This window comes from Danio rerio, chromosome 15 (assembly GCF_052040795.2).
Source record: "Danio rerio strain M-AB ecotype USA chromosome 15, GRCz13ab, whole genome shotgun sequence".
NCBI classification, from domain to species: Eukaryota; Metazoa; Chordata; class Actinopteri; order Cypriniformes; family Danionidae; genus Danio; species Danio rerio.
The window spans coordinates 30,211,544-30,232,163 of NC_141035.1; the positions used below are offsets into that span (position 1 = coordinate 30,211,544).

General features: G+C 35.0%; 1 protein-coding gene and 1 long non-coding RNA gene across 29 annotated transcripts in view; one reads left to right on the forward strand and one right to left on the reverse strand.

Annotated features, from left to right (window-relative positions):
* brip1 (BRCA1 interacting DNA helicase 1) overlaps nt 1-20,620 on the reverse strand; it is a 112,888-nt gene that overhangs the window by 82,533 nt on the left and 9,735 nt on the right. For all 28 annotated transcript variants that reach the window (XR_015508824.2, XR_015508822.2, XR_015508823.2 and 25 more), the window contains exons 7-10: nt 9,269-9,571; nt 3,899-4,120; nt 1,748-1,947; nt 6-138 (exon numbers count right to left, since the gene is read on the reverse strand). Coding sequence is in view for 14 of the 28 variants with exons in the window: in XM_087283384.2 (XP_087139510.1) it covers nt 6-138; nt 1,748-1,947; nt 3,899-4,120; nt 9,269-9,571 (858 nt within the window). In the remaining 14 variants the exon portion in view is untranslated. The remainder of the gene's footprint in view (nt 1-5; nt 139-1,747; nt 1,948-3,898; nt 4,121-9,268; nt 9,572-20,620) is intronic.
* On the forward strand, nt 5,303-10,599 carry LOC147833694 (uncharacterized). The gene is made up of 3 exons (XR_015509574.1): nt 5,303-5,787; nt 5,924-6,411; nt 9,201-10,599. It is a non-coding gene; the product is annotated as an uncharacterized LOC147833694 (long non-coding RNA).

Below are 20,620 nucleotides of genomic sequence, written 5' to 3' on the forward strand. Positions count from 1 at the left end.
AATACCTGCAGCAAAGGAAAGGTGTCTGCTGTAATACCAAGGCCACGGAAGATGCCAAGAACCTCCACACCCGTCCACACCTTACAGGAAGACTCATATTCACGTTCCTCTAAGCCACCACAGCTTTCCTGCACCCAACTACAATAAATAATGAACACAAACATAACTGATCTCATTCAAGTCTTTTAAAGAGCAATATTTGGATTATTTAGCTCCTTATTAGATACCTTTTTTATGTATTTGCTTATTTTGTCATTTATATATCCTAGTGGTGTAACGAAACACAAATCTCACAGTTTGGATAATTTTACGGTTTTTTTTTTGAGTCACAGATCAGACCATTTTTCAGATCAGCAAAACAGGGAGAAGACAATGTCATTTCCTTTAATTTATACAAAAATTATTACTGCAAAACCCATTAGTTTTAATAAACAGAACTTAGAACCTGTATTTTTAATAAAAATAGAAATCAAGAAAAAAACTATTTAAAAAAAGGAAAATATTCAAAATAGAAAATTATCTTTGTTACTGTTGCTGATAATGCTAAATATAGACATCTACCATCTTGTACAACAGATCATATTTATTTTCAATTAATGATTCAACAATTCACACATTCATGTTTCATTATAGTTGTATTCAGTGACATTATTTTAATGGTTGTTTGTCGCCACCTATTAGTTACACAATGTAATTGCTACAACATTCACCAGCGTCAAGTTCCATTAAACAGTGATTTTAATCTTTACCAAACTCATCAGTGTATATCTAAACTATAAACTGTTCTCCCGGTACTTCTTTGTCATTTAATTGTTTGTAACGAACTGGAAAAATGTAAAACCTGTATCCCTCTCAGCGCTTTGAAGTTATAACAATCCTAACAAATACAGTAGGGTTTCAGGACTATGTGCTTGAACCCCTAATTAATCTGTGGATCATGTGCGTTCCTAACTGTGGGTTGTGATCCGCACTGATCATGGACTAATCCCCTAATATATCCATTCACTTTTTACACCAATTAACAAAATATATATTTTTGTTAATTTTAAATAACAAAAGGTAAAAAAAAAGATATTAAAGCGATATTTCACCAAAATAATTTAATTTGGTCATTATTTACATACATTACTTGTAACTAGAAGATATTTTGAAGAAAGTGTTCCTACTATAAGTCAATGGTTACAGGTTTTCAGCATTCTTCAAAATATCTTCTTTTGTGTATAACAGAAGATAAAGTTGTAAATGTTTGAAACCACCTGAGGGTGAGAAAAAAGTCAGAACATGTGTGTGAACTATGCATTTAACACTGGATTACATTTCTAAAAACCTGTGTGCTTCCATTAAACAAACCTCTGAATAAACCTCTTTGTCTGTTTAAGCAAAAAGCAGTACAGATCAAAAAAAAAAAAATGCTTATTATTTAATTCTAAGTAACTAATTATTTGAAGAAATATCCACATGCTAAAATTGTTATCATATAAAAGAAGCCTGATAAAAATACCTTGGTCACATTTAAAATAAGTTATAAAAACACTCATTAAACTAGGATTTATGTCATATTAATTATTATCAAGACATTCAGCCCATTCTTTTAACCACATGTCATTTATACAGTAAAATAATCCCTATTAAACACTAATTTCAGATTGGCATGAGAAAGCTGATCCGTGAAATATTTATGATAAATCACATTATAAATGCCACACTTCATACAATGTAAAACATTGAGTAAAAAAAGTGTTCATACTTGGTGAGGCTGCAACAGAAGGCCAACAGAGGCCTGTGTTGATCACGCCGAATGTTGTGTGTCACCATTCCATCGATCTCATCACGTGCCAGCAACAGCTGAGCTTGGTTCAGGGTGAAACTAGCACTCTCACGGGCACAGTCCTCGATGTTATGAGCTTCGTCCAACACCACAATCTGCTCCTTCAAATTGATTTCCATCTGGCAGAGGAACGGCACGACAGTTATCAACAGATGGGAGCATACTATATAAAAATCCTTAAAACATCTTACCATGTGTCTTTAATCTTATTTGAAGACTTTAACGAAATACTTTAAAACAAGGTTGGACTATGTCCAAAAGTAAGACATTCTACAAGTCAATCTCTATCACTGCAATGAGATAAGAATATGGATTTTTCTTCTTTCTACTGACGTTATCTGATAATATCACATGTAGTAAAATGTCAATATTGTCAAAAAATATTAAAATTGAAAGTAATTGTAATATTAATTGTAATATTTAAAGGGGTGGTCAGAGTGTAATTTTAAGGCTTGATTGTGTTTATAAGATACAAATAAGATACAAAAAGATGCTCATGCTTCGTTTGTAGAAAATCACCTAATTTTTTTCAAATATCTTACTTTGATTATATGCAGCTACTCTGCTAACATAAAAAACGACTGTCATATTTAATAGTTCCTCTGTAAGGCATATCACTTAAGAGGCTCTGATTGGTCAGCTAACATAATGTACTGTGGTTCGCGGATTGGCTCCACATCACCAGGAAAGCGTCACGCATCCACAAGCACTCACTTTGCCTCTGCTGTGTTAATACTGTCAGTCAGAGTAACTGTTAGCAGTACCTGTTTGAGCCCTAATCAGACAGAAAATAAAAAGGATGAACCTTATGCCTGCTCTCTAAAAGAAAATCTGACAAGTGTCTGTATCGATTGAAAATAGGTTGTGGCTTCTTTAAGAGAGATTCAACATTTTTTGTATGTGTGTGTGTGTGTGAATAGTCTGTAGACGCATGTAACACTAGAACAGCATGTGTGCAGGACTGATGTTAATGTACTTTTTTCTGATGCTTAAATTAAGTTATTTTTCTGTAATATACATTGATGCTGTTGACAGAATAATAAAGCGCAAGATATGGAGTGCAATCTGTGTAAGCTTTGATTGATTTTTCTGCTGCAACACGAGTTAGACGAGCTATCCTGTATTGTTTTTACCCAACTCAACGCGTTACATGTCTTTCACATATATTCTGAATAAGCATGTGTAAGTAATATAAAACATTCAAATATCTTTTGTAAGTTCATTATCTGAGATGTAAAAGCAGGGAAAGTGTAGAGAGGTGTTTACAGCAGTTTGATGGATAAATATGAATTTGTAGCTAAATTGTTAGCTGGGTCGGTCAAACAGCATTTGCCATTGTTTACATACTTTCTACAACATACCGTTAATGCTAGACACAGTTTATGTCATGGTTCAGTTTTAACAAATTAAAGACCTTTACAGGTTGTGGCTGACAATCCACAGCTTCTACTTGTTGGAGCTGCTCCTTTAAGGAGTTTTTAGCTGAATCCAGCACTGAACTGGGATAGACTCTGGAAGTTCTTCTTTATTTAATGCTAGCTATATATATATATATTTTTTTTTTTTTTATAATTCTCTAGAACATAATTCAAATAAAGTGTGAGCACTTCTCTTTCTTTGTCATGTCCTTTGGAGGCGGTCAGCAGGCATCACTTTAGTACTCAGTGTAACATGATCCATCAGAAATCATTCTAAAATTATGATATGGTAAATATTATGGTATATGGCAAATACAAACAAAAATATTACTAGTGGAAATGAGTGATTTTTCTTAAAAAACTGGATTCTTAAATGTACAGAAAGAAAAAAAATCATCATTTTATTACAACATTAAAAACAACAACAAAAATGCTGTTTTAATCCAAAACAATGCTACGTATATCTGTGACCATCTGTTAAATGCCATATTAAAGTGTAAAGTGACCATTCCCATTACAATTTTAAACTATAAACTGGAAGTATTCTATAAAAAACAAATGAATAAAACAGCCCTACTATAATCCTTAGAAGAAACTATGTATACTCTTTATATAATAAAACTTATGGAAAGGTTTATGGTTTGCTTCTTACACTTTCACGAATGAGGGGGTCCAGCAAGTAGTTGTATGGACAGAAAACAATGCAGGCCTCTTGCATGAGCTCCCGAGCTGCATAGTAAGCACAAGACCGCAGTTTACCACCAAGACGCACCAGTTCTTCAATGTCCCAGGCCTGGTGTAGACCATGAACCCACTGTAAAGTGCTCTGATCACGCATTTTATGGACATTGTGGTAGTACCGGCATGACCGACCCTGAAAAGACATTAACATAAGCATATTTTATTGAAATGAAATATCACAATAAATTTATTTCAATTTTCCTTACAGCAAATCATTAAAATGGAACTAAAATGTAAGAGTAAAAACTCTTTTTTTAAAGGCTCAAATGAAACTACCAGTGTGGAACGCACAATACAAAACTCATATTTATGTTACCCTTAAAGGTCCTGTTTGAAATGTGCATTTTTTATTCTATGTTTAATGTAATCTCAAGTGAAACACAAAAAGAGGGTGGGACAGCGTAGCTCCTCCCCTTTTAAAAAACAGCCAATAGCATTATGTTTTATGACAGCTCTGCAAGTGAGAGGGGTTAAGCTCATGCGCATCAAATAAAAAGCAAATGAAAAACATCTTGAAGGGGCGGGACATGTCAGATACTAGATAGCATTTGATTGATCAAGATTTGATGAGAAACTGTACGAGGCGTCTTGTAAAAAAAGTTTAATCATTTAGGTGTAAGTGACACACTGCAAGCTTTAGATTTTTTAATCTGGTTTATATTTTCTAAACGTAAATTTTGTCACTATTTTGGAGAACACTAGCTTTTAGATATCTTTAAGACTAACATACTCATAATAACATGTAAAAAAACTATTTTAATTTCATGGGACCTTTAAGCGCAGTTGGTAAGATATCTAATGTTAGGCTGGTTCTTTTGCTGCAATGGGTAAATGAGTAAGAATAACAAATGGCAGAAGTTAACTGTCAAACTGCTTGCACTTCAAAGCCATGTGTTCATAACAATACATTAAAATAATATGATAAGAAAAAAAACTGTTAGCAACATCAATCCTCATATCAAGTTGCTCTGAATGTCTAAAAATGAATGAAAGTCTCAACATACGCAGAATGGCAAAGCACATTTTTATGTGCAAAATAAGCTGTATAAGCAAGCAACTCCATGGTTGTAGACTTACAGTAAATCCCACTAAATGAAAATGAGCGGTTAGTTTTTGCATTAAATTAGTATTTAGATGGGTCCTTATCTGTTGCTACAAACAAAGTGATATCACTTTCACATCCTCAAGATAAATGTTTTTATGTTCATTTACGTATGGCTTTGCCTGCAGAAAAGGGAAGCATATGTGCATTGTTTTGCAATTCACAGAGCCCTGGAACATCCTGCTGAAAGGCTGATAGCAGCTTCCAGTACACATATTCAAAGAGGGATTAGCCATCAATGGAAGCACGGGATAAACGTCAACCCGATCATGCCATTTTTATCCCCCTGTCTTCTAACTCCTATGAAGGTGATGATGGCACCGCTGAGGGATGTGCGACCTAACGACAAGTGTCTGAAAAGCCTGCGCTCTTCAGCTATTCAGCAGGGCCAGGATAGCAGAATAAAGACTCTTAGCGGGGCTCATAGGGGGATATAAGAGATGGGGCCCGAGGGAGAATGAGGAAAACGACAGCTCATTCTCTCCTCTTTCCGAACGGGGTTGTCGGGATGGTCTTCCCCCACTTTCATGTGCAGCAGCATGACAGTGGACAGGTGAGTGGGCACCTGTGGTGACAGCGTAATAGGTATCATTATGCGTGCTGCCCAATGGTCAGAGAATAAGCAACACTGACAATACTGAATCTCCTGCTGGAACAAAGTGCGTTTGAAGCCTCTGACAAGGCTGCACAACAAAAAGGTCTGTATGACTGATTGGGGATATTATCGCCTGCAACTGTTCTCCACAGCTTTGGTGATGGAGATTAAGTTTGTGTAACCTTAAAGCAAGGGTTTGTGTTTCAGAGTCGGCAGCTCATCTTCTTTTCTTTCGACAGTGTTACAGTGAAAGAAGAAGAGGGTTCACAGAATAAGTGGCCACACTTGCTGTTTGGCCTGCAGGCCACTGTGAAGATCAGGAAACCAGGTGTTTGGTTCCACAGTGAAGGTCAATCTCCGTTCACAAGATCCAGTTCAAGACTTTCAATGGCTAACAAATTCACGATGGGTTGATCACTACTTAGGCCAAACACTCCAAGATGACACTGGGCACAGGCCATGACCTGTACACTTAGGTGGTCAGTGGACAGAGAACAGGGAAGATTACACACAAAACTATACACACACACACAAAATTATCATCACATACAAATTTAAAATTCGTCAGTGCATGAGAATTATATCGAAAGTAATGAAACTAAGTAATGCATTAAGGATGGCTCAGACAGAATGCGGTTTTCATTTTACGTCTTCTTACCTCAGGAATGTAATATATATGATATGGGTGTTCTGGAATGAAGAAAGTCATCATTCATATTTAAAAATGGTAAGTAATCGGTACATTGTTTACAGGTTCAATCCATTTCTAGTCAGAAATTATAAATGAGGGACTGCATTTATTTAGGTGAACAATTAATTTCTGCTTGTGCATTTTTTTTCTTGGTTATTATAAATTACCTTATTCTGGAATGGCATTCTTTGTCTGGTTGTACAAGTTTGAAAGCTTAGGCAAAATATCCTTAACCTTAAAACAGTAAGTTTGCTGTGAGTGAAAAATTATTGATTTATTAGGAACTTCTGTAACACTTTATAATAACTACACACTATGAACCATTTATTAAGCATTAGCAAACAGTGAATGAATTATCTGTTAAGCATTAACTCTGCATTACTAAAAGTTAGTAAGCAGTTTATACTGTAACTGCAGCTACAAATGCTCTATTGTTGACTTATAACCACATCTACAATGTGCTTAATAATTGTACTTTAAAGTCAGGACTATGTATGCTTTATAAATCCCTTAAAAATTACAAATTAAGGCTCAGTTGTATTCTAAACAGAAAAAAAGAAAATAAACTACTTTATTTATTTCTATTCGCTTGAATATACACAAATGAAACTGTGTCAAATAAAAAATAAATCTTTGTAATCTTATCTAAAACAAAATTACTGTACCGTTTAAACATTGCTAAATATCAATGAAATGTTGCATCCTATTATATTGTTAAATTATTATATTGTTGTTTTTCCAATTTTATGTTGTATTTAGACACTCCTGTTATTTAACAATGTTTAAACTATACAGTAATTTTATTTCTCTAGATAATATTGCAAAGATTATTGTTCATTCAATACCAAGCCTTTAATTGTCATTTATAAGGTATTTATAAAGCATAAATAGTCTTCACTAGATTGTCATGAAACTGCATGAAGTTGAGTTAATAAAGCATTTATTATCATACATATTAACCATCACTATATGCCTGAGTAATAGGATATACAAATGTTAATTTGTATAATTTTAATAGTTAAATAATCATTTACTAACTCATTCTGAATGATCTTTAAAACCTCCTACTACTCTTAAATACAAATGGTTTGTAAATAATGCAATACTTAATTTAGTAATGAAAAACCAACCAGTCACAAATTATGAAAGTACAATTATTAAGCACATTATAAATCTGGTTATAAGTCAATAATGCAGTATTTGTAGCTGCAGTTATAAACTGTTTACTAACGTTTATTAATGTAGAGTTAATGCTTAACAAAATATCAACTAACTAGATGCTATTGCTTAACATTCATAGTGTGTAGTTATTATAGGTGTTACCGGAACTTCCAGTTAAAACGGTCAATTGGCTCTATTTTAACGATCTAGGCGCAAAGTCTAACGCACATGGAGAAAATACATTAAGGGCATGTCTAAATCCACTTTTGCTTTTTTAAGGATGGAAAAACTCGCTTTGCACCACGGTGCATGGTCTAACAAGGTTGTGCTTATTCTCTTAATGAGTTATGGTTGTGTTGAGCATACATGCATTAAATAAACCAGAGTCTCATCTCCCATTCCCTTTGAGAGTCAGTTCTGTCACACCATGGTGCATTTGCTATTTACATGGCAGAATTTGTAAGTCAAAAAAACTGAATGCTTCACTAGCGAAAACAAATCTGCCACGCGAGGATAAGGAACAAACCATCTCCATTCGGCCTCTTTACTTTCTCTTTACTTTACTCCTTTACTTTTATAGATAAGGAAAACGGTGTTGTATGCACTCCACAGCACAGCCTACATATTTAATTTTGTTTGTTAAGATTTGTTTTAAAACTAATCTACTAACAGCAAACGAATAAATGAACAAAAATAACGAAGTGTGGTCAAAAAACACGCGTCTTATTCTTCAGCCTCTTATGGTCCAAAACCTGACAGGTGTATAAATCTAAACTTGTTTTTATTAAAACAAATATAAACAAATAATACTACTACTAATAAAAAAAACATTATACAAAAGCAAACTGTCATGAACTGAAAAAAAAAACGAGATGTAGAAGGCATGGAGGTAGTGGTTGTTATATTTATGTTAAAATAATAATTTCTGTAACATTTTAATCCTTTATTTTTCTTGTATGTAAATATTTTTGTGTATTGCTGCACATCCTGTGTGTAATAAGCAATGTGTGAGCGTTTGAATACATAGGCACAACTAACTGGTTCTGTGTTGGCCTTTACATCTGCTTTCAGCTCGTCAACAGCTGTCTATTTTAGTTGCTCAAAATAGCAACGTGCCAACAATGCTCCTTTATAGACCAACAGATCCATGAGTCCACATAGTGGTGCAAATGGATTTGCTATTTAAACAACGTGGTGGAAAACATGAAAATTACAGTTGTGCTGGTATCAAATAGCAGCAAATCACACAAAACATGTCTTGCGCTTTATCGCGCCGGGTGTATGGTAGGGTCCTTTATATTTATTCATCAGAATGATCTAAATGATCCTAAATTGATTTATTTAGTAAAATATTCTAAGAATGCCTTCTATATGTGGAAAAAAAAATTATTTGTTGAGCTGTTATAAAGTAAAGACTACAATTATAATGGGTATTTTGGGCCAAGTACATCATTTGTTGCGACCAAGAACTTTCTTTTTGATTCATCGCTACAGCCTAGGCATTTAAATAAAGGTTTTGTGAGAACCAAGTGAAAAGAATTTACTGTCTATCTTTAGGTCTTTCAAAATTCTGACACTGACAGAGTTCAAGGTTCCGACTCATAAGACGCCTTGAACTCGATGAACTCTAACTCCACACTTTTTTATCTCTCTAATGATGACAGATGAATGAAGAACCTATGCTCGAAGGTGCTTGCGATGTCACAATGTAACAGAGGAAGGGCCAACTCACATTCTTGGCCTCCAGGAACTCCTTGCAACGTTCGTTGCGGTTGGCATGAGGAACCACTTCAGGATGGACACAGGTGTGGTCTCGACTGGACAGTATCGTCATGGGCACGGTGGAGTAAAGCGTTCGTTTCAGCTCCCTAGCAATCTGTGTGATCTGCTTATGAGTCCGAGTGCCAAAGAAGATCTTTGGGATCTTTTTTTTCCCGCTTCCATCTTTGTCTTTCTCATTGTCCTTGGACATTTCAGCCATTTTTTGCCCCGCTTTGAGGTTGGCGCAAGGACAGAGAGAACAAGACACGGGGGACTGCAGGATACAAAAGAGAGAAAAACAAGTCAAGCGAAAACATTACAAAGAGCAACATCCTACATGAAACAATGCTACAGCCCTTGTTTGTCCACTTCATGAAAAGGCTTTTGTATTAGTGGTCATATAGATAATCATCCACAAAACAGGCAAATGCTAGAAGTCAAAACAGAATGACCCCAAGCAAGACTGTAATTTTAGACTATGCCATTGTTCATGCTAGGGGGCTCCTGATTGGATCTCTCTAATTGCAGCTTTCACACAAAAGGCCATGCTTGCCTGCAGCCAGCTCTAGTGGTGAAACTGATCTTGAGGATGGGATGGGGATTTTAAGTGTCCCACTTTCTCCTTTATTCATGGGAATGACACAAAACTCATGTGTTACACAGCTGATGTCAAGCAGAGCCACGGTTTCATTCTGTGGGAGACAGCGGTATTTCATCAGAGTGCTGAAATACTGCATGCATGAAGTTTTACTGCAAGTCAAGCGTTTTAACCTACAATCTAACTGAAATGTTACACCTTGAATATTTCCAGTATCATTTCATCATCTGATGGACTAGATGGCTTGAATTAGGCATGAATTAGGTTTTTGGTCACTGCTGATAGGTGGGTGCAGATGCTGTAATGACCTACTTTCTTTTCAGGTTTTCTGCACCGATTTTGGTGTAAAAAAAAGTCTGCACAGTTTCAAATATAGTTTAAAAGTTTTGGTTCAGTAAGATTTATAGATGTGCAGGACTGCATAGGGAATTGAGAAGCCCATGTTAACAGTTATACAAATGACCTATAAGTGAGCTGCAGAAAGCAACTTATTGTTTGCCCTCTAGCACACAGGATGCACAAGACTGAATGTGATTAAATGGACCGATGCACTCAAAGCAAAGATGTTTTGGTTCTTTGATTAGAAAAAAAATAGAATGTTGGCAATACACTGCCAAAAATATACTAATGATAAACATCCCAATGCGATCAAGAAATGACTTTTTGGTTTGGTAAAATTGAATAAATTTACTTTCATAATTTTTAACTTGTAATATTAAGTGGTATTATTCTAACGCTACTTTTGAGATCAGTAAGGATTTTTAAAATTAGTAAAACAGATTTGCTCTTGGGTTAAATTAGCTTAAACTAAAGTGAAATAACAAATTCCAAGTCAGTGGAAATGTGCTTAAATTAAACAAGTTATGCCAGATGTATTAATTTGTAACTAATAAGATTAAATTTTTTTAAACACACACACACACACACGCACGCACGCACGGACGCACACTTCTTTTTTTTTAAGAGCATATACGGTACATTTAACATACTTTTGTCCCTCCCCTAAAATAAAAACAATTCCTAAAATAAAATTGTTCAAATTTTCCTTTATGTTGATAAGTTGTTCACAATTTTCTAATAAGAAAATTACTACATAAAGCAGCTCATTTAAACTGAAAAAAAGTGATAGCCAATATATTATTTATAAAACAAAACAAAAAATCCACAAAACCATAAGGCAGCACAATCCTTTGAAAATCCATAATAAGAGCAGTTACTAAATCAGCATATTAAAATGTTTTTGTAGGATCATGTAACACTAAAGACTGAAATAATGATGCTGAAAATACAGTTGTCATACATGGGGAGGTCCTCAATTTGTTAATTAGAGCACTATTAAAATGTATTTTACCTTAAAACTTAAAGGGATAGTTCACCCAAAAATACCAATTTACTTAATATTTACTAATTTTCAAGTGGTTCCAAAGCTTTATGCCTTTCTTTTTCAAGTGAACACAAAAGATAGTAGAAAAACAAATAATATGGAAATGAATGGCTACCAGTTTCCAAAATGTTTTAAAATTTGTGTTTAACCAAAAAAGAAACAAACAGGCTTGTGACAAGTGAACGCTCAGTTAATGATGTCAGAATTTTGTATTTTGGGGTGAACTATCCCTTTAAACTAGGATTTGACTGGGTCTAGTTAATATTACACTTTTGTATAAAGAAAGTATACTACATAATGTAGGCAAATTTAGGGACTAGAAAACTATTAAAGCTTCATATTCATTTACCACTTTGGTAAAGCTTATATTTAATTGCATTACTATATTATTGGTCTTTTAACCGTAAGGGAGCATGAATTTAATGGCGAAGGTGATTTAAAAATGCTGTGTGTAAGTTTTGAACTCTTCTAAAGCATAAACAGACCACAATATGTTTGTAGAAATTTAGGAAACATGCTAAGTGAACATTCTTGTTTATCTGAAAAACAATGCTGAAGTCAGATATTCTGCTTTGATAATATCTTTGTTTTGGTTCTTTTAACCTGCCCAATGCTAGTTTAGCCCATCATATTTCAGCACCCCGGGTTGCCTTGGTGGAAAACTGCATATTTCATTCATTCATTCATTCATTCATTCATTCAGAAAGGCTGTCAAAGCATGCGCCCGTGACCGAAACGTGACCTCCTGTGGACAGAAACAGCCTCCGAAAGAAGACGCAGATTCAGAGTTCCACATGAGGTTATTAATTAGCAAATAATATAAACATTAAAAACGTAAACATTAGGTGAGCAGTTGTATTGTAACCCTGTGGCCTACCAATACGCTACATGATGAGATTTGCAGTGATTAACAATTTGGCTGTAGCACCAGACGAAACACGACAGAAATTTAAATACAGCCATTCAGGAGCACAGAATTTGCACTTGCTCAACAAAAGGCAAGGTTTATAATCAAATAATACATATTAAACCTCTTTATCATTATTACACGCTGAATCACTGATATGTGTTTACTTCCAAAGTTCAATTTTAATAAGTTTTTTTTTTTCAAGGTGAACTATTTGCTGTTGCTTTCAGCGGTATGGCAAATAAGAGTCATGAAAAATGGCATTTATTCTCACATTGTTAGCATTTAACACTGAATCAGGCACATGAGATGTACCTGAAGTGATCATTGTCAGTTTTCTGTTGTTCAGCTGCATGAAATAGAAGCCATTTCTAATATATCAATTCGAGGTGTTGGTTAGTACAAAAACTTTAAAAGTTTTTTTTTTACTTTTTAATATAGAAAACATTCCTTTTATCGGGTGCTGTTGCTTTTATTTAGAACACGATTCAAATCAGCCTTGTTGTTCCACAATCTGGCAACCTGTGCTTGCATTCCTGCATCAAAACAAATGCAATAACTAGTTTGACCACTGGGTGTCAAAGTTACATACTGCACCTTTAAATAAAAAAAAATATTGAACGTATCCAATATTATAGTATTTACATCAATGAATATATTTTTTTAATTATTAACTTCAATCCTTTAAAAAGCTACTGTTTCTTTTCTTCCTAAGAGTGACAGTAAGATTATCCCTCATAAGCAAATGCTAAGTCACGGCGTGTGTTACACCTTCACATCAGGGATCAAGCTGTCCTTTAGCCTGCGCTCCGCTGAAGAGGTCCAGCTCCCGTTACCAGAGCTGCTTCTCAAACCGTGTTTGTCATTAAATATTACAGCAAGTGATAGAATGGAAGCGAATGTGAGCCCATCTTGCAAACTGTCCCCTGGCGGGACAAAGACCAGGTCCGACGTGCTAAATAAACAGAGAGCTGGCAGCAGCTAAGGTTACAGCTTCGCAGGAAGAGTTACGGCCCGGCTGATCACTTTACCTGCTGCTGCCACATTCAATAGGCCAGTCCAAGTATCCTGCCTCCTATACCGAATAATTACTTATTCATTGCAGGGGGGAGAGAAAGGGCTGATTGTGAATGGGAGGCCTTGTCAGCAGCCGTGCAGGAAACAGCTGACACAAGGGTATCCGTTACATGCAGCCTGCCACAGTTTCGGCCCCTCTCACTACCGTGCAGCAAATAAGACACCCCTGGAATGCAGATAACAGCCTCCATTGGCCAGACCTGCCGCCACAGACACATTCAGACGGAGTGGCGCATTCTTTCACGGCGAGGCCCTGATATCAGCAGAGCAGAGAGAGCTACACCTTAGGCTGCTCTAGACCTCAACAGTGGCTCGTAATGAAACAGTGCAAAGCTTTGTGTGGGAGCGTTAACCCAAGCATGCTGTTCCAGTTCGGGGCAGACACCTGCAGATGCATCTAGCAGATCGTTGCTCTGCTAATAAAATGTGCCCATTGTTCTGCCACTAAAAAATGAGCAAGGGCATTGAGAAAGCGTCTTTGGGGGTTTGTAGCAGAATCGTGTACAATGACAGCGTTTCACAGCTTCTGTAGGACCTAACAGCTAGGTACAGTTCAGGGCCAACACACATACTACAAATACATAAAATAAGCTGTTAGTCACTATATGGTGCATATTAGAGGTTACGTAAAAATTTATATTTACTTACTTTATTGCAAAGCAAAATGTTCTGAATGATTCTTGTGATGTGAATTCAAAACACGACATTAAAACTTCAACAAGTGCATTAAAAGTCTGCATTTCCAGTTTTTATCAGTGGCTTTGGTGCATTTCTCACAACACTATTTACAATTGAACAGCAGTTAAAGCATTCATCAAAACAATTAGTCATGTGTGCACAACACAGTAGCAGTTTCTCATTCCTTCCAACAAATTGCAAATGCTTTTGGACATGCATCAATTGCTTTCATATAACTCTCTGCTGTTTCATAACATCATTATTTGCTTTTGTCATGTCAGTCAAAATTAACTAAACTTGTGAATGCTGAATAGTCATTCCAGATAAAACTAATAGTCTTTCTTTACCCGAGTCATTACATACAAAATTGGTCACCTAGTTGTCAAACTCTGTCAAGCAAATTTTAATTGAAAAAAATGTATACCTTTTTTTTTTCTCCTGAAAATGTCTAAATTGAACAATTTGATGAATTATTTACAGACCTATGAATGTTGTAGGTTAAGTTCCAATATGTACTGCATTATTGTTTAGAGTTGTGCACAGCTCTACCCAAAGGAATTTTATGTTTGTTGTAAATAAAGGTGTTTTTATTCTTTTGCACAATGCTGTAAATACATTAGAATTGCAAAGAGAATATGCAGTAAAAATGTGAAACATACAAATTCAGTGTCTTGTACTCAGATAACTCACTAAATGCAGTGATGACTAACTTTACTGTAGTTTTCAAATGGCTGTGCAAAATTTTCAGGAAGTGTCACCAAAATCTGATTTTTTTGCATTGGAAAAAAAAAATGTATACTGTAATAATGAAAACATGACAAAGCCATTTGACTATCTTGTTCATAAACAATGGTGTCAAGACTTTTCATCCTGATGACACTGACACTTTCATTGATATGACTACTTGCTTTTGAGGAATGAGCTATCTATTTTGAGCAAGTGACACGCTTTTGCAGGTTATCAACTCCAGTTTGTACTAATTGTTTTGAGAAATGCAATAACTGTTGTGCAAATGTTAAAGTTAAAGTAAATTGTGTTGTGAGAAATGCACCAAAGCCAATGAGAAAAAAAAAAAGGTTTCCGTAGTTTTAAAATCACAAGAAAATGTCAAAGAGAACAAAATGTCAATATGTGTAAATAATGACACTAAATTAAATTCAAAATATCACATCCCACAAAACTAGTACTTTTTACTACTTTAGAAAAACTTAAATAGCTCTCAAAAAAGCAAACTTATGCAAAAAAAAAACAAAAACAGATATTTACATTTACAGAGGTTTGTTCTTGTTTTAAGCATAAACTGAATGTTGTTCAGTTACTATAAAGCAAGGCTCAGTACATGTAACTTTACTTTAGCATGTTTGGTTAGTTGTATTAGAAAGCAAAAAAATCGAAGTATTTTTTTGTTGTTGTTGTTGCAGTGTGTGCAACATTTGAAATAACGCACATTGTTAATTTGAGAATTTTTACTATAATTTAGACCTTTTAAAGAGAATAATTGCTGAGGAGTGAATAACAACTATTTAAGATTTCTGTAAGGCCTACAAAAACACTGACAAAACATACAAGAGTATCTCTTTATTGTGAATAGTCAAACTTTTTAGAACCAATTTTGTATTTAGAACACTTTAGTTGGAGTACCAATTCACACCATTTACTACTGGCTTATTATTATTAACTATTTATTAGCACTTGTAAAGCGTGATCTTTTTTACATTGCTAAACCCAATTACTACTTTACGAACTATTAAGAATCATCTAATATGTAGTTTGAGCTAGAAATCTTAGTCAATTGTTTTTTAAGTGTGAATTGTACATTAAAATGAAGTGTGGCCTTTTATTTTCATTATAGTAAATTCTAATACAAAATAATACATTTATTTTATAACAATGCTTTCGTGCAATTAATTAAGTATAAATCACAAATGGACTACTTTAATAAACTGGTTCTTTCTTAAAAATAAAAACAGAGCAAAACCAGTTAAAGTCTCCAAAACATCAAAATTAACAATTCAATCTTGTTAGATCACATTGCCAGTTTTGTGGTGAACAATTTATCTGTGCGTGTTGTTAAGAAAAAACAAAAAACTGCTCTTCTAATCTTTAATTGAAATCTGAAATAAACTTCTTTTTTTGAATTAAAACTGTTTTTTTTTTTTTCAGTTAAATTAGCGGATTATGTGATTTTGAGGTAATGGGAATGGCTAACATACTTAAGCACGCAGGTTCAACTGACAGTTTCGATAACAAAGAGAAATGGTAAGCAGGAAGAGTCTGTTAGGTTGTAATCTCTCCTGAAACCCCTTTCCTGATCTTTCTGAATGAAATGCCTACTTTACAACATCCATTCAGCCCAGATAGAAAAAACAAGCTCCGCCCACTTTTTTTCTTCTTTAAAATTCCGTTTCACTAAGAAATGTCACAATACGAAAAAAAAAAAACGACTGCAGCTTCCAATTCATGGGGACTTTAACAGTACAGTACAGTACAGTTTCTGGGTTAATAGGACAGGACAGCACAACTAAGTCAGATGAACACCTGTTAAATGCAGTAGTTCCTTATTTTATATATAATATATATATATATATATATATATATATATATATATATATATATATATATATATATATATATATATATATATATATATATATATATATAAAGTGTTTCTGCAAGTTAATTTTGCCTGCTAATTGCTCAAAAAGGATATTTTAGTGAAGTAAAAAAAACAATAATAGGAGCAATTTATTAATAATCTGAAATAAAATAAAAATAATTAGTGTAAAGTAAGGCTGCACAATATATCGTTTCAGCATCGATATCGCAATGTGATCATTCTATGACTATGAGTTATTATATTATATATTATAAGTTATCATTTTCATGTGTTTTTGATGCCTGTGACTATAATGATTTTTAAAGCATTCACGGATAAGAAATTTGTAACTTGTTTGTAACTTGTAATTTATTGAATTATTTTTATTTTTGTTAGGAAAAGGGCAAAATCTTTTTTATTATTTTGTCTATTTTTCATTTCATTAAACAACTACATTTTTATTGCTTAAGGTGCTAAATTAACCAAACTTCTTCATTGAGTGTGATACGCCTTGCATACTAATGAAGAATGAAAAGAATGAAATGCAAAGGCCTGAATGTCTAAAATGAATTTGAGCTCTGCAGCTAGCTGGGTTGGGTTGAAACTGGGTTGAAACTGAACAAGAGAAGAAGAGGAAGTATTTTTGGCTGTGGCCGCCGGAGATTGACAAGTGACGAATTCCACTAAATTCAACCTGTTAATATCAGCTGGGTATAAATTCTTGAGTCAGGAATTGTAAAGTTGGTGCACACCACCTGAATGTAATTCTTGCATTGGATACCGAGAATTCAGTTCATCTCATCATTCATTTGTACCTAATAAATTACTAATATTGTGTACAAGCATTGAATTGGTTAAATATTGCAAAAAGAAAATTTATTATTTAATTACTCTACATGAATACTGTTCGACTAAGAAAATGATAAAACATTGTTTATTTTAAGTGCATCTGTTTTTTTATTGTATTGATCTGTTTTTAGATGGTTTATTATATTTTATTCAGATGCACTTCTCTGTAGAATCATCACAACCAATCTAAAATTGCTAATTCTTTCCAAATAGAGATAATCAAGTAATCTGGTGAAAAGGTATTCATATCGAAATAGATATCTCAGAATCACAAAATATCGCAATGTTAGATTTTTTCCAATATCGTGCAGCCTTAGTGTAAAGCTTAAGAAACTGGAATTAAGATGAAGCAGCAAAGAAGTGAAATCATGAAATTATTTTGTGAGGACGTGCAGAATCCCACCAAGTACTTATCAGTTACTGGCAAAAAACATTATAAGAGCTGGGCTTGTTCTGTCAGACAATGGCATTTCTGTTTGCCAGGTGAGGTGTGGAGAGAGCAGCTCCTGTGTTTGAGATGGTGAGGCTAGATTGTCTGCGCTCTACAATGGCCCTGTGCTGGAAGATGCAGGCCCGAGTGTGAGCGCCAACAATGGAGACTGCATTTCAACAGGCTGACTCTGAGAGGCTGACACCTGAGAGACTGAAATCTCACACTGTCCGCCTGCCTGGGCCACTGCACCCGCACCATACAGATGGACATAGAGAGAGAAAGAGATAGCGGGCGAGAGACAGAGACAGCGAGTGAAGCATTTCAGTGAGGTCTTTACTCCCTATAGCCCTCCTGATAGCTGCCCCGGAGCGCTCCCACCCCGCAAATCCCCAATCTCACAAAGCACCTGTTTATCCCCGGAGCGCCGTAACCAGCGGGTGAACCCCATTCAATATTTATCCCAGGCTTTCACAGATCACTGCCAAGCAAGGCAAACCTCTTAATTAAACTGGAGCTCGCTTCAAAGGGCCCATTGAAGATGTCAGTCAGCGCTGGCAGGGGCCGAGAACGGTGTCAGGTGAGAGAGTGAAACCTAAGGCCTGCTTTCTCTTCGCCCCCACCGCCCATCCAACACACCCATCGGGCCGCCCTCTTTGGTGACACTCCACCAATCTTGAGGAACGCATCACGCAAGTCACTCCCTTTTCCATTGTACCAGTTGTAAGCAATATGTCCTACGGTGTGACGGGCCGATCACACCAACACAGATTCTTTTCACCACTGGTCATGTGAATACCTGTGGTGTTTGTTACACTGCATCAGATTTTCTAAGTGGCCTCATGCAGTGGATAGAGATGCTGAGCAACATTTTATAGGCTTTTGTAACAGACTTTAGTAAGTCAAGTGAACAAGCTTCATAATAGGGCTGCATGATATATCGGTTCAACATCGATATCACAATGTGATCATTCACATCAGTCACATTGCAGGATTTGCATATTGATTCTGGATTATTCATAATTTGCATGCATTTGACTGTATGAGGATTTTAAAAGCATCCAGGCATAAGAAACTGTACCAATTGTAACCTTAATAACAATAACTTTGATTGAATTATTATTCAAGAACAAAGGCTATGCAATATTTTTTTTACATTTGACTATTTAATTACTGTCCCTGAATACTGTTGGACTCCTCGGAAAACAATAAATAATGGCTAATTTCTGTTGTGTCTTTTTATTTATTGTATTTTTCTATGTTTCCAGAGATGGTTTATTAGGTTTTATGCAGATGCAACTACAGAATTATTCCAATCAATTAGCTAATATAAAATATATATTTTAAATAGAACTATTTAAGTCATCTGGTGAAATTGTATTCAAATCTTCAAATATAATAGCAGAATAACAAACTATCGCAATGTTAGATTTTCTAATATCGTGGAGGCCTACTTCAAAATAACCACACAGGAAGAGGATGTCTGGCTGACGAAATTTTTTGAAGTGCAAACTGTTTATTTCAGGTTATAACTTATCAGATTTTGAATAATAGTTCAAAGTGCATAGGTCATTTACTATAAGGTCTGTCAACTGAAATATAGGGACTCTATTATTTCCAAACATCTATAAATGTATTATTAATCTATATTATTTCAGTAGTAGCCATTGTTTTAACATCACGCTATGCTCACATGTCCACATTTTACTCAAACCCACTCTAAATAAATTCAAAGAAACTGGGAGAAAAAAAAAATGTTCACATTTGTTTTTTTTTTTATCGGGGCAAAGCAGTGGCGCAGTAGGTAGTGCTGTTGCCTCACAGCAAGAAGGTCGCTGGTTCGAACCTCGGCTCAGTTGGCATTTCTGTGAGGAGTTTGTATGTTCTCCCTGCGTTCACATGGGTTTCCCCCACAGTCCAAAGACATGCTACAGGGGAATTGGATAGGCTAAATTGTCTGTAGTGTATGAGTGTGACAGACCCAGACGACAGGCCGGCCTGAATGTGTAAAAAAAATAATAATAATAATAATAAAAAAAAAAAAAGTCGTTATCATATGGAAAAGTCTAAATGGAAGACTTGTTCCAAAGAGCTCATACACATTTTTACTACAAATATTCGATGACTGTTCCAGGACTTTCAAGTCAATTTTCATGACCTAATGTTGCATGTAATGTCTACATGTACATAAATCATAAGAAACATTTAAATCTATTACGGCACATCATAAAACATGCAATAGTTTCAATTTATTCTTAGATTTATGTAAAATACATGATGCTTAAACGGCACTAATAATGTGAGAGCATGTTTTTGGCCAAGAAAAGAAAAAACAACTAACCTCCATTCCAGTACACATATATTTGTAAAACTTATTTTAGATAATCTTAATAGTTTGTTAAACTAGTAATAGTAGGTAAAACTACTTCTATTATAAAGCCGCGATCAAACTGCACTTTTCACTCCATAGACTTCGATTTATAGGCATGCAAATGCGGCAGACCAGAAACGCAAGCATGTGTTTTGCATTCCACTGCATTTGAAAGTTTGGTGAATTCTTACCTTCGATATTATGTCATGTGATTGCGTGAGTCCAATAGAAGACAGATTTAAATATGGAGCAATCGCTCACTTTTATTAATGTCTAATCATATTGTTTAACCCGCCCCTTTTTGCAGCACCGTACGACAGAGTTTAGCAAGCACAAGCTCTGATGTGACCGCAGCTTAAGTCGATTTGCACAAAAATGTCTGCTAAATGACTAAATGTAAATTTAATGTTTTCCAGACCTGTAAAAAGCAATG